This window comes from Erpetoichthys calabaricus, chromosome 3, assembly GCF_900747795.2.
Source record: "Erpetoichthys calabaricus chromosome 3, fErpCal1.3, whole genome shotgun sequence".
Taxonomy (NCBI): domain Eukaryota; kingdom Metazoa; phylum Chordata; class Cladistia; order Polypteriformes; family Polypteridae; genus Erpetoichthys; species Erpetoichthys calabaricus.
Window position 1 is genome coordinate 3503534 of NC_041396.2, and position 13682 is coordinate 3517215.

The following is a 13682-nucleotide window of genomic DNA, read 5'->3' on the forward strand; positions in this document are numbered from 1 at the left end:
CAAAAGGAACCCCTTATTGTCCATAGCATGGATGGAGGAAAGATCCAAAATGCATGCTACTTGACATACATTCATTATTACTAGACTTTGATGACCATTGTGGGGGTGTTCCCCTTGCTGTCTGTACCACATGCCCCATGAGTAAACACCACAGAGCATCACTCAGAATCTACAGCATGCTTTCTATATTATTAAACTTTGAGGAACGGTTCGGAGGAGGCCCTCTCGGAGGGGGCACACTACTTGATTTACCAAAATGGCATCCCTGGAAGTCCACGGCGCAGACTTAAAAAAAGAGTGCAGCGATTGAGTTACATAAACTGCCCTCTTGCTGTCCAGACCATGTACCCCTTTAGCTTTCATAGACAATGCCCCTCAGGTGTCAGTACCCTAGGAGGTCACCTGTGTTGTCTAATGGATTGACCGGCTATGCTATGCATTATGGCGAGGTGACTGGGGTTTGTTAATATTAGGCTATGTCTGTAGACCCTAAGCTTGATCTACACTACTGGTGAAGCCTGCACAGCATCCCACTCCTAGGTGCTTGTGGAAAGGACTTACCAGTTTTGTTCAGTGCAGACCAGAAGGGTATCCTCAAACAGGAGAAACCCCGAGGGGGATGAATACTTTTGCAATGCACTGTACCTGTAGGCACTGTCTTCATGCAGATCTACCGATTCCCTGTTCAAAAAGTTAACAGTTTCCAAGGGGTGCACATACTTTTTCACATAACTGTAGAAAAGAAGGTGGACATTAGTTCAATGCCATTGTTTGATGCCTGCAGTAAACAGATTCCCAAATGTTTGTCTTGTTGAATGTGCAGCCATAAATAGAATAACAAATCTCACAAATGTGCCAAGTCTTCTTTTTTCACTTGAATTTGCAATAATTGCACACCATTGTTGCTTCAGGATTCCTTATGAAGTCTTCTCCTATTTTAGCCTACAGGTGCGCTTCTCAAGTCAGCTTTCTGATGGAGAACTCTGTGCAGTAGACGCCCGAAAGACACGGGTCGCTCAAGCCCTGGAACAACTACTGGGAAGAAATGTCTCCAAAAGTGAGGTAGGAAGAGATGGACAACCACCGGAAATATTTGAAGGCCTTTCCAAACATCTCAAGTGGTGTACATAAAGTTTTTGGCCTAATTATGGAGCTTATATAATCTTTATATTGTATTTTTATTATGAAGTGGTTTCAAGGATTCAGGCTTTCTGAGTTAGAATTGGCATATTTTCCACCATAATCCTGTGGTTTTTCCTCTGGGCACTTAGATGTCACAAGAATAGTGAACAACAGATGATCAGAGGGGTGCATCTGAGACCACCAGTACATCTCAGTCTACGAGTTGTACTGAGATGTGGTGTGCCAATCTCGGCCTGAACGTCATCTTCTGTCTGCTCGTAGCTCACGCACTCTCCCATTGACTTGAACGGGGTGGATACTTTAGTGAAAGATTATTTTGTGTTTGATATTTACAATTAATTTAGACCACTTTGCTGAGATCTGTTGTCACATTTTCTTGTGATCAGTGTCAAAATTCACCGGAATTTAATGTTGTATAGCAATAAAATATGAAAACTTCCAAGTGGGTAATAACGTTGTATAGGCACGTGCCAGGCAAACGCATCAGTGGATCATCCTCCGGGCTCTTCTGAGGTATGTACTTCCACCCTGAGTCAAGAGAGGGTGCTGGCGAGAAGAAGCGCAGAGAAGACACCCAAGTGAGGGCAACTGACTCCACCCCTTCCGGTCCCCCCACTACGTATCCCACAAGGAGGCGTGTCTCATTGTGAGAGTGCACTGCAAGACGGAGCGTCTTCACGCTGTGACTATCACAGGCTTTACCAGCCTAGAAAAGGTTCCTCACACTCGGAAATCTAACTTTTGTTTGTTTAACACCATCGAGCGCACGTTTTGTCATCTACTGTTTTGGTTATTTGCCACTTGCCAACCAAATTATGGCTTACTTCTATCACTAAATATTGGGATCGACCTCAGTAGTCTTAAAAAACTCTGTGGGCCAGAAAGCAGCAATCTTTCCCACACTAGGTGCCCCTTTATTATTTCAATCACTCTAGATAAAAGATACTGTATAGAAAATATAAAAGCTACATAAATTAATGTATAAAAACACAAAGTAGCTGATAAAATGGATAGCAAAGTCTGGATATAAAGAGTCTTAGAAACGCTTACTGGAAATGAGAAATGTCAAGGGGTGGATGTTGTCCTGGGCGGCTTTTTATTTATTCTTGTGTTCCATTCTCCAATGTCCAGATGAAACTGTCACACGTGTCTCAGTCTCTGATGTCGCTACCTCTGTCATTGCCCTTCTGTCGTTACCCTCTATTGTCCTTCGGACATGCCATATTTATGTTAAAATCTGGGACATGTGACATTGCACTCATTTGATTGGCTGGCTGTCCTTATGATGGATGACTCTGCTCAAAGCCTGTTGATCTTTAGATAGATAGATAGATAGATAGATAGATAGATAGATAGATAGATAGATAGATAGATAGATAGATAGATAGATAGATAGATAGATAGATAGATAGATACTTTATTAATCCCAATGGGAAATTCACAATTTATTCCGCACCTCGCACTTCTTTCCTTCCCCAGGTTATGTGGCATCTGTACTTAAACTAATTCATAGAGATGCAGTTATAAACCAACTGAAACAGAGTTTCAAAGTTATAATTTAATAAACAGGAAGAATGTATGAGAATGAACAATCTTTAATTGTGAATTGCCTCTGTAGCCAAACTGCACTTCAGAGTCCTATAAAATCAATTCATCCTGGTCTGTTTGAGCAAACATGAAAACTTAATATATTAAGTAAGCAGACTGCTGTGCAAACATGGACGATTTTCCACTCCAGGACAACTGCAAAATCTCTAAGGCATCCAATTATTATTTGCAAGACATTATTGTAATTGTAAACAATTGTAAACATATATTTTCCATTGTATATTTTTATGAGGTGAAAAATACGACTGTACAGTCAAAACACTGCGGTGGGCTGGCGCCCTGCCCAGGGTTTGTTTCCTGCCTTGCGCCCTGTGTTGGCTGGGATTGGCTCCAGCAGACCCCTGTGACCCTGTAGTTAGGATATAGCGGGTTGGATAATGGATGGATGGATGGAAGTCAAAACAACAGCCAAAGAAAAATTCCATAAGAGAATCTGTAGAATTCCCGAAGATTTGACTGCCATGCTCTTTCTGTCAGCCCTGCAGGACCTTAACTTTTGTTGTAGATGTCCTCTGATTTATTTCAAACAATTGAACCCTAACTGTTTCCATTTTCATGGCAGGTGCCCACTATTGCTGTACTGGGCTCTGGAGGGAGTCTCCGTGCCATGATAAGCTTTCTGGGCTCGATGTCAGGATTCCTCGAGGCGGGATTGCTGGACTGTGTGACGTACCTCTGCGGAGTGTCAGGATCCACCTGGTGAGGGCGCTGGTGTGCTGCTAAAATTCCACATGTAGATTAGCGACGGGCAGCAGGACTTACTTTACTGACTGGATTCTCATTTGTAACTTCCGTGTTTAATTGAATCTATTGCTTTGACTCTATAGATTCATCACTACAGCGGGTTCAGTGAGGCGATGGACAAACCAGCATATTAATTCTATTAGAGCTCAGTGCAGCATTTGACACTCAGGTCAGACATGACATTCTACTGTCCAGAATGGAGAACATGCTGGGTCTCTCTGGCACTGCCCTCAAGTGGTTCAAGTCCTATCTGACTGATAGGCAAGAGTTTGTTAGTCTTGGCAACAGCAGATCCATCTCAGCGCCAGTCACACTTGGAGCTCCTCAGGGCTCTGTCCTCAGCCCTCTTCTCTTCTGTATTTATACGTTTCCCCTTGGCCATATTATTCTTAGCTTTGGACTGGGTTATCATTTTTATGCAGATGATACTCTGCTCTACTTCAATGTTAAAAGTGGAACTTCATCAGGGCTTTCTCAGCTCACAACCTGCCATAGTGAAATTAAAACCTGGATGGAGCAAAACTCTTTAAAATTAAACTGCAACAAAACTGAACTCCTGCAAGTTGGGACTAAAGTGCAACTTCATAAAATGAGCTCTTTCCCAGTCCATCTTGGCGGTGATCTCATCAGACCTGCCTCTACTGTAAAAAATCTTGGTGTCATTTTTGATTCCTCCCTCTCTTTTTCCACCCACGTAAATAACATATCCCGTGTTCACTCCTTCCTCTCCTTCTTTAATGCTGAGAAACTTGTCCCTGCTTTTATCACATCCCGCATCGATTATTGTAATTCCCTACTGGCAGGTGCCCCTTCTAACCTTCTATCACAGCTCCAGCTTATTCAAAACTCGGCTGCAAGAGTCCTTACTTGAACCAGCAGCAGCGAGCACATCACACCCATCCTGCTCCGTCTTCACTGGCTCCCTGTGTCCTACAGGATTGAATATAAAATCCTACTAATAACCTACAAAGCCTTAAATAACCTCGCGCCAAACTACATCAGTGCCCTTCTCCAACACTATGTGCCTGACTGCTCACTAAGGTCCTCTGATTCTGGTAATCCTGTTGTGTCCCTCACTAATCTACACTCCATGGGTGACAGCAGGGCCTTCAGCTGTATAGCACCCAGACTCTGGAATGACCTACCGAAATTAATCAGGTCAGCTGACTCCATGAATTCTTTTAAAAAACAACTCAAAACTCATCTGTTCAGGAAGGCTGTTAGCTCTACTTGACTTTATTACCCTTCCCTCAGTTTACTTCTCTGTCAAGATGCTCATGTAACCTTTGTGTGTGTGAGACCATCAATTATGGTATCTATTAGGCTTTATCTCTGAATTTACTATTTTAATCTTCTTTATTTATTTATCTGGTTTGTACAATGCTATATACTGTATACTCTGTCATTCTTTCTGAAACTCTGTGAAGTGCCTTGAGTATGGGAAAGGCGCTATATAAATAAAATGTATTATTATTATTATTATTATTATGAGGGGACACAAATGCAGCCTACTCTGTTTCGCCTTCCTCAGTAATCAAGTGAAAAAGAATTGTGCAAATTATTCACAAGTAATGATTCAGTTAGAACTCAAAAGAATACAGTGCATCCAGAAAGTATTCACAGCGCACCACTTTTTCCACATTTTGTTATGTTACAGCCTTATTCCAACATGGATTCAATTCATTTTTTTTCTCAGAATTCTACACACAACACCCCATAATGACAATGTGAAAAAAGTTTACTTGAGATTTTTGCAAATTTATTAAAAAATAAAAAAATTGACATATCCCATGTCCATAAGTATTCACAGCCTTTGCTCAATACTTTGTCGATGCCCCTTTGGCAGCAATTCCAGCCTCAAGTCTTTTTGAATATGATGCCACAAGCTTGGCACACCTGTCATTGGCCAGTTTGGCCCATTCCTCTTTGCAGCACCTCTCAAGCTCCATCAGGTTGGATGGGAAGCGTCGGTGCACAGCCATTTTAAAGATCTCTCCAGAGATGTTCAATCGGATTCAAGTCTGGGCTCTTGGCTGGGCCACTCAAGGACATTCACAGAGTTGTCCTGAAGCCACTCCTTTGATATCTTGCTGTGTGCTTAGGGTCGTTGTCCTGCTGAAAGATGAACCGTCGCCCAGTCTGAGGTCAAGAGCGCTCTGGAGCAGGTTTTTCATCCAGGATGTCTCTGTACATTGCTGCAGTCATCTTTCCCTTTATCCTGACTAGTCTCCCAGTTCCCCACAGCATGATGCTGCCACCACCATGCTTCACTGTAGGATGGTATTGGCCTGGTGATGAGCGGTGCCTGGTTTCCTCCAAATGTGACACCTGGCATTCACACCAAAGAGTTCAATCTTTGTCTCATCAGACCTGAGAATTTTCTTTCTCATGGTCTGAGAGTCCTTCAGGTGCCTTTTGGCAAACTCCAGGTGGGCTGCCATTTGCCTTTTACTAAGGAGTGGCTTCCGTCTGGCCACTCTACCATACAGGCCTGATTGGTGGATTGCTGCAGAGATGGTTGTCCTTCTGGAGGGTTCTCCTCTCTCCACAGAGGACCTGTGGAGCTCTGACAGAGTGACCATCGGGTTCTTGGTCACCTCCCTGACTAAGGCCCTTCTCTCCCGATCGCTCGGTATAGATGGCTGGCCAGCTCTAGGAAGAGTCCTGGTGGTTTCGAACTTCTTCCACTTACAGATGATGGAGGCCACTGTGCTCATTGGGACCTTCAAAGCAGCAGAAATTTTTCTGTAACCTTCCCCAGATTTGTGCCTCGAGACAATCCTGTCTCGGAGGTCTACAGACAATTCCTTTGACTTCATGCTTGATTTGTGCTCTGACATGAACTGTCAACTGTGGGGACCTTCTATAGACAGGTGTGTGCCTTTCAAATCAGGTCCAGTCAACTGAATTTACCACAGGTGGACTCAATGAAGCTGCAGAAACATCTCAAGGATGATCAGGGGAAACAGGATGCACCTGAGCTCAATTTGGAGCTTCATGGCAAAGGTTGTGAATACTTATGGACATGTGCTTTCTCAATTTTTTTATTTTTAATAAATTTGCAAAAACCTCAAGTAAACTTTTTTCACGTTGTCATTATGGGGTGTTGTGTGTAGAATTCTGAGGAAAAAAATGAATTGAATCCATTTTGGAATAAGGCTGTAACATAAGAAAAATGTGGAAAAAGTGATGCGCTGGGAATACTTTCCGGATGCACTGTATATATTAATATTTAGGGGTAACTTCCCCCCCCCCCCCCATAATAGTAAAATGCAATCCCCTCAAATCTCAAAAATGTTTTGACTGATTTGATTGAAATTTGGTGACATTGTAGAAAAATGAAATTAGCCAACGTGTATATTGTAATCGTCTATATTTGTCGGTATGAGGGGGCTTTATGAGTGGGCTGTTCTTAGTGGCCACCTCCTTTTTTTCTGCTGAATGCCACAAAGGAAAGGGAAGGAATCATCCAGAGAAGCAGGGCCTGCCACTTTATACAAATGAAGGCTGCGATCAGAAGTGAAAATTCCTCAAAGCTCAAAGAAGTTGTCCTTAGCATGTTGCCTCCTTGGCTACAAGCAGTTCTCCCTGATCTGTCGGTGTCTTCTTACTCCTTGAGATGCAAGATAAATTATTTACCAATTCAATGGTAAGGAGTTGTCCCCAGTGGATTGTTGATTATACTTATATAGAGTACATACAAGGCATACTCTGAACAATGAGGTGGAAGACCACAGGTCATTGGTGATGAAATACATGCAATATCACGGAGAACCGGGGTGTCACCTGAAGGTCAGACCATGATGTGCTGCTACGCTCAACTTCACAATACAAAACCAGTAAAGGACCAGTACAGCCTGGCAGCCCACTTTAAGCACTGGGTGCCACACAAGCTGGGAGTGATGGCAGGCCTCGGTCAGTTCAAACACTTGCTCAGCTCAATAAAGGAGACCACCATGGACAGAACATACAGGAGGTGGACACTGCAGTGCTTGTTAGTGGGCCGCTAACCACCAAGATTGAATGTTAGTGTAGCACAGGGCTCGCACCACATCATCTGCTCGACTAATATGTCATGTAAAAGTAAAAATGAAAGGCGGGCAGAAGAAAGACGCAGACTAAACAGAATAGCGCCAGTAACTTGGATCCATTTCCAGCCCTGGGCATGTACTTCATAATATTATTCTTTTTCACTTATGCCTTTCTAAACAGAGCTTAAAACGTTCAATTCATGGCACACACCACATGAATGTGCAGCCTGTGAAGGTCAAAAATACGTTAAAGCAAATCACAAGTCAGTGTTTATTGCTTTTGAAGTAAACCCTCCAAAACTCTGTGATGGCAGGAGATTGCAGAGCAAAGTGTGACGTTCAGATCTGACTGAAGCTAACATTTGTACCAGATGTGATACAACGTGAAATTATATTTACATCCCAAATTCCGTTAGTCCCTCTAATTAAATGTTTGAATTCAAAAGAGTCCAGTTTCCTGGAAAATTATGTTTCCATTAACCATTACCAAAACACAAATTCAGCCAGTAGGAAAAGCAAAAAATCCAATCGATGGTGCAAATGTTTTACTCCTGGGCACTTCTATGTAGCGAGTTCAAGAGAAAACAGCTTCAGTGAACTGATAATATTAATACGAATAAAAAAAACAAAAAAACAAATGTCATATATAGAAAAGCACTCATCGAATACATAATACTTGTACTAAATTCGATTAACCCCACCATAACTGAGGCCCTTTGTCTTGGGTGAAGCCAACTAACACAGCAAGTATAAAAATAAAATAAAAATAATACAGAACTTCATTTTTATTCAATAGAAAACACAAATGAGCTCATTAGCCATACTAGATAGATAGATAGATAGATAGATAGATAGATAGATAGATAGATAGATAGATAGATAGATAGATAGATAGATAGATAGATAGATAGATAGATAGATATGAAAGGCACTATATGATAGATAGATAGATAGATAGATAGATAGATAGATAGATAGATAGATAGATAGATAGATAGATAGATAGATAGATAGATAGATGAAAGGCACTATATGATAGATAGATAGATAGATAGATAGAGAGATAGATAGATAGATAGATAGATAGAAGATAGATAGATAGATAGATAGATATGAAAGGCACTATATGATAGATAGATAGATAGATAGATAGATAGATAGATAGATAGATAGATAGATAGATAGATAGATAGAAAGTGTAATAATAATAATATATGGATTAATAATATTAGTAATAATAGATTGTTTTGCGTAGGGTTAATGTGATGACCTTAAATACAGTCATAAATATATCTGAACATGTGACTAGCCGCAGACATTGTCACTACAGATATTGTGTCCTTGCCTACTGGAAATCCGCAGAAGAAACCCTGTCACATGATGCTGTCACATCATCATAAAAACAATAAAATTATTCAAGAAGCCACAGAAATTGACTAAAATAACTAACCTTATGCAGAAATTTAGATACTGAACAAAAAAAAAAGACAAAAGCACATCAGAAGTGATATTTATTTAATTGAAGTGAAAATGGGAATTATACAAAAAACATCAGCGAAATTTTTGGCAGAAAAAAAATTTTTTTTTTGGGAGAAGCACACCAATAGTCAGCTTACTCAATAGGATGGAATACCAGAGAGCTGTCAAACCCACCAAAGTAAACCAAGTCATCAAGAGGAAATCCTACCCAGATAAACAGAAGAAAATGCAACAGTCAGACCGAAGTGGACATCCTTATCCAAAATAATTAAGTAAATGACTATGATCACGCACAGCACACACGCAGTCTTTGCTTGTGTCTAACCGCTAGGCCACTCCACATACCACACCAACATCTCAAATGGCTGATGTGTGATGGCATCACATTGACTTTAATGATGTAGTATCAGCCACCCACACAACAGGTAAATAGTATGGGCACAGTCATTGTAGAACAAACTGGCACTAAGACAGGTGACATGGCTCTGAGAAATATTATAAAAATGATGTTACCATAGAAATGACATGAAAGCAAACTATAAATCAAGTGTAATGTGTGAAAAAATAAAAACACACCTAATCAAACCACACTGATCTCTGGTGAGGCCAACAGAAGCTCACTTCATGGTCCAACTTTGATCACGCATTCCTCAAGGAGTCAATAACCAGCTGGCTTTTTGATCACTCCCTTCATCTTCTCCAGTTCACGCCTATTCTTGTCTTCTGTGCCTGTGGTGAGGTTGCTGCACAGGATGGTGAGGGTTGACTGCTCGGCCAAAGCCAGGCGCCTCCTTTAGCTCAGCTTCTGAAGGCTGTCGTGATCCAGATGTCATGGGTTTACAGCTGGCCACCGTCTGTTACCACAATGCCAATCCATGAACTGAGATGGCTCGTGGTGTATGTGAGTCCACGTCACTTTTCATCTCACCAGCTTTGTTCTCTCCTTTCTATATAGCCTGCTTTTTGACTTACACTCAAACGCCTCTACAACCTTCTTTTTCGTTTTCATTGCACAAATAACTTTCACCCTTTCACTTTCATTTTTTTTGTATTCTTCAGGGCAATGAGTTCATTGAATGAAAATGTGGAATGGTCCAATGATTTTGCTGCCACAAATGATGAAATATGCAGTAACCTTGTGAATGCGAATTTTGATTTTGATGATCTCATCAATATCCTCAAGAGGGAAGAGTATCTCCTGAAAAGGCTGGAGGCAGCTGCTTACAAGGAAGACTACTCGGTCACAGACCTCTGGGGAACGGTGGTTAGCAGAATTCTTGGAAAGGTAACTTCTACCATGAGCGTGTTTGGTGTCTTCTTGAAATTTTGATCTTATCACACGTAGTTATTACTGGAACAACTAAGTTTCATTTCACATACAGTTTAGCGACAATTGTTTTGGCCACCACTTCACTATTGGGATATGCAAAACTCACTAAAATTAGTCTTATGGAGGCAAAAGGAAGGGATATTTTCCCTAAGGGTTATTTCACATTCACAAAGGATATAGTTGTTACCTTCAGCCACATCTTTCATGGTTTCTTATGGCTCAACGCACATTCACAACGCTGATTTTGCCTCTCATTCCTTTTTTTGGGATCAGAAGTAACATCCTTGGTGCTCCTGTACATCAGTGTCATAAGCCAATCCAAGCCAGGATCCTTCCAGATACTCGTAAGTGGCCCCGAATCCTCGCTTAGCACAGGAGAAGAGCCCCCAAAGTGCTTTCAAGGATCTTGCTGTGTCTCTTTTTCCAATCTCTGCATCCAAATAATTTTTCCCCTCACTTTGGCTACAGACGAGCTAAAAGTGAATGTGCTGAAAGTGCAAATTTTACTCAAACGTTTTGCTGTGAATTCAGTTATCAGTTGTCATAGAACACAGGGGTTGGCTGGCATCCTGACTGGGATGGATGATTCTTTACCTGGCAGGGACACCTTTACAATGTAAGGATGGGTGGAGACCACCTCCCAGATCGAAGTGCTCTCCCAGCTCGATGGTGGGTCTGCCATATACAATCCTGCAGGGCTTCATGGGATTTGGATTTCCAATAGGCAGGCCTGCTGTGTCTTGTGGAAGCCACCAGAGGGAGCTGTGGCGAGGAGGTTCTGCCTGACCCGGAAGTGCTACCTGGGTGCAATGTGGCAGCACCAGAAGTACGGTCCAGTATTAAGGAAGCCACTTCTCCACACTTTAGATGAATCACACTTGGGTGGATAAGGACAAAGCTAGCTGAGGAGGAGTGGAAGAGAACGAAGAGACAGAGAGAAGGAATAAGACTTTCTGCAATTGAACTGGTGCAACGTTCAGAGGAGCCTGCGAGAGGTACTTGAATACAGCAAATCATTTGCTTGCACCTGGGTCTTGTGTAGTGGTGGATGTGTTTGGGGTACTCCAATGCCCACTATTGGTCACACAGTTACAGTTATGCTCTCTCATGGTGGACCTGATATCGTTGATTTGTGCTGATCTCAAGACAGTGAAGGAGCAGTACAAGAGAAAGCTGGAGCAGAAGTTACAGAATAACAGCATGAAGGAAGTGTGGGAAGGGATGAAGATCATCACTGGCTGCAGCTCGAAGCGGGGTGCCACCATCGAGAGAGACGTGGAGAGAGCAAACCAGATGAACAACTTCTTTAACAGCTTTGACCACCCTAACCCACTCTCACCTCGGAGTACTACACCCTCCACCCATCCTTCTGCTGATACCAGCATAGGTGAGAGTTTACACCAACCCACAATTACAGCAGCCCAGGTAAGCAGAGAGCTGAGGAGACTTCGTGCCAGAATAGCAGCGGGTTTAGATGGAGTATCGCCACGACTGCTGAAGGCCTGTGCGTTGGAGCTGGGGAGTCCTCTACAGCGCATCTTCAACCTGAGCCTGGAACAGGGGAGAGTCCTGAGGCTTTGGAAAACATCTTGCATCACCCCCAGTCCCAAAGGTATCACGTACTGGTGAGCTGAATGACTTCCGGCCTGTCGCTCTGACGTCACATGTGATGAAGACCATGGAGAGGCTGCTGCTTCCCACCTGAGGCCACAGGTCCACCACGCCCTCGACCCTCTGCAATTCACATACCAAGAGAAGGTGGGAGTGGAGGATGCCATCATCTACATGCTACATGAATCCCTCTCCCACTTGGACAGAGGCAGTGATGCAGTAAGAATTATGTTTCTAGACTTCTCTACCGCCTTCAGCACCATCGAACCTCTGTTCCTTAGGGACAAGCTGACAGAGATGGGAGTAGATTCATACCTGGTGGCATGGATCGTGGACTATCTTAAAGACAGACCTCAGTATGTGCATCTTGGGAACTGCACGTCTGACATTGTGGTCAGCAACACAGGAGCGCCACAGGGGACTGTACTTTCTCCGGTCCTGTTCAGCCTATATACATCGGACTTCCAATACAACTCAGACTCCTGCCATGTGCAAAAGTTCGCTGACGACACTGCAATGGTGGGCTGCATCAGGAGTGGGCAGGAGGAGGAGTATAGAAACCTAATCAAGGACTTTGTTAAATGGTGCGACTCAAATCACCTACACCTGAACACCAGCAAAGCCAAGGAGCTGGTGGTGGATTTTAGGAGACCCAGGCCCCTCATGGACCCCGTGATCAACAGAGGTGACTGTGTGCAGAGGGTGCAGACTTATAAATACCTAGGAGTGCAGCTGGATGATAAACTAGACTGGACTGCCAATACTGATGATCTGTGTAAGAAAGGACAGAGCCGGCTATACTTCCTTAGAAGGCTGGTGTCCTTCAACATCTGTAATAAGATGCTGCAGATGTTCTATCAGACGGTTGTGGTGAGTGCCCTCTTCTAAGCGGTGGTGTGCTGGGGAGGCAGCATTAAGAAGAAAGACGCCTCACGTCTGGACAAACTGGTGAGGAAGGCAGGCTCTATTGTAGGCATGGAGCTGGACAGTTTGACATTCGTGGCAGAGCGACGGGCGCTGAGCAGACTCCTGTCAGTTATGGAGAATCCACTGCATCCACTGAACAGGATCATCTCCAGACAGAAGAGCAGCTTCAGCGACTGTCACCGTCCTGCTCCACTGACAGACTGAGGAGATCATTCCTCCACCACACTATGCGAGTCTTCAGTTCCACCCGGGGGGGGGGTAAACGTTAACATTATACAAAGTTATTGTCCGTCTGTATACCTGCATTGTTATCACTCTTTAATTTAATATTTTTCTTTATTAGTATGCTGCTGCTGGAGTATGTGAATTTCCCCTTGGGATTAATAAAGTATCTCTATCTATCTATCTATCTATCTATCTATCTATCTATCTATCTATCTATCTATCTATCTATCTATCTATCTATCTATCTATCTATCCTATCTAATCTATCTATCTATCTATCTATCTATCTATCTATCTATCTATCTATCCCTAATGTGCAACACCATGGACAGGATGTAATACAAGAATCAAATCTCATGTTTATTTGCAGGAATACAATCAAAAACTTTCAAAGCAGCAAGACGGCGTCATGAATGGGCAGAACCCCTACCCAGTGTACGCCGCCATCAATAAGGAGTACTTTGACTGTGACAAAAAGAATAAACACCCAGGTAATTCAATATTAGTCACAATGTATTCTGGTATATAAGTAATCCTTTATTTTAAAAATTTACTAAGCAGTAACACTGGCATAGAGTTTGCAT

General features: G+C 42.7%; 1 protein-coding gene across 1 annotated transcript in view; it reads left to right on the forward strand.

Moving 5' to 3' along the window:
- LOC127526979 (cytosolic phospholipase A2 gamma-like) overlaps positions 1–13682 on the forward strand; it is a 110950-nt gene that overhangs the window by 36820 nt on the left and 60448 nt on the right. The window contains exons 3-6 of the mRNA XM_051924230.1: positions 912–1062; positions 3314–3450; positions 10065–10290; positions 13469–13589. Coding sequence (XP_051780190.1) covers positions 912–1062; positions 3314–3450; positions 10065–10290; positions 13469–13589 — 635 coding nt within the window. The remainder of the gene's footprint in view (positions 1–911; positions 1063–3313; positions 3451–10064; positions 10291–13468; positions 13590–13682) is intronic.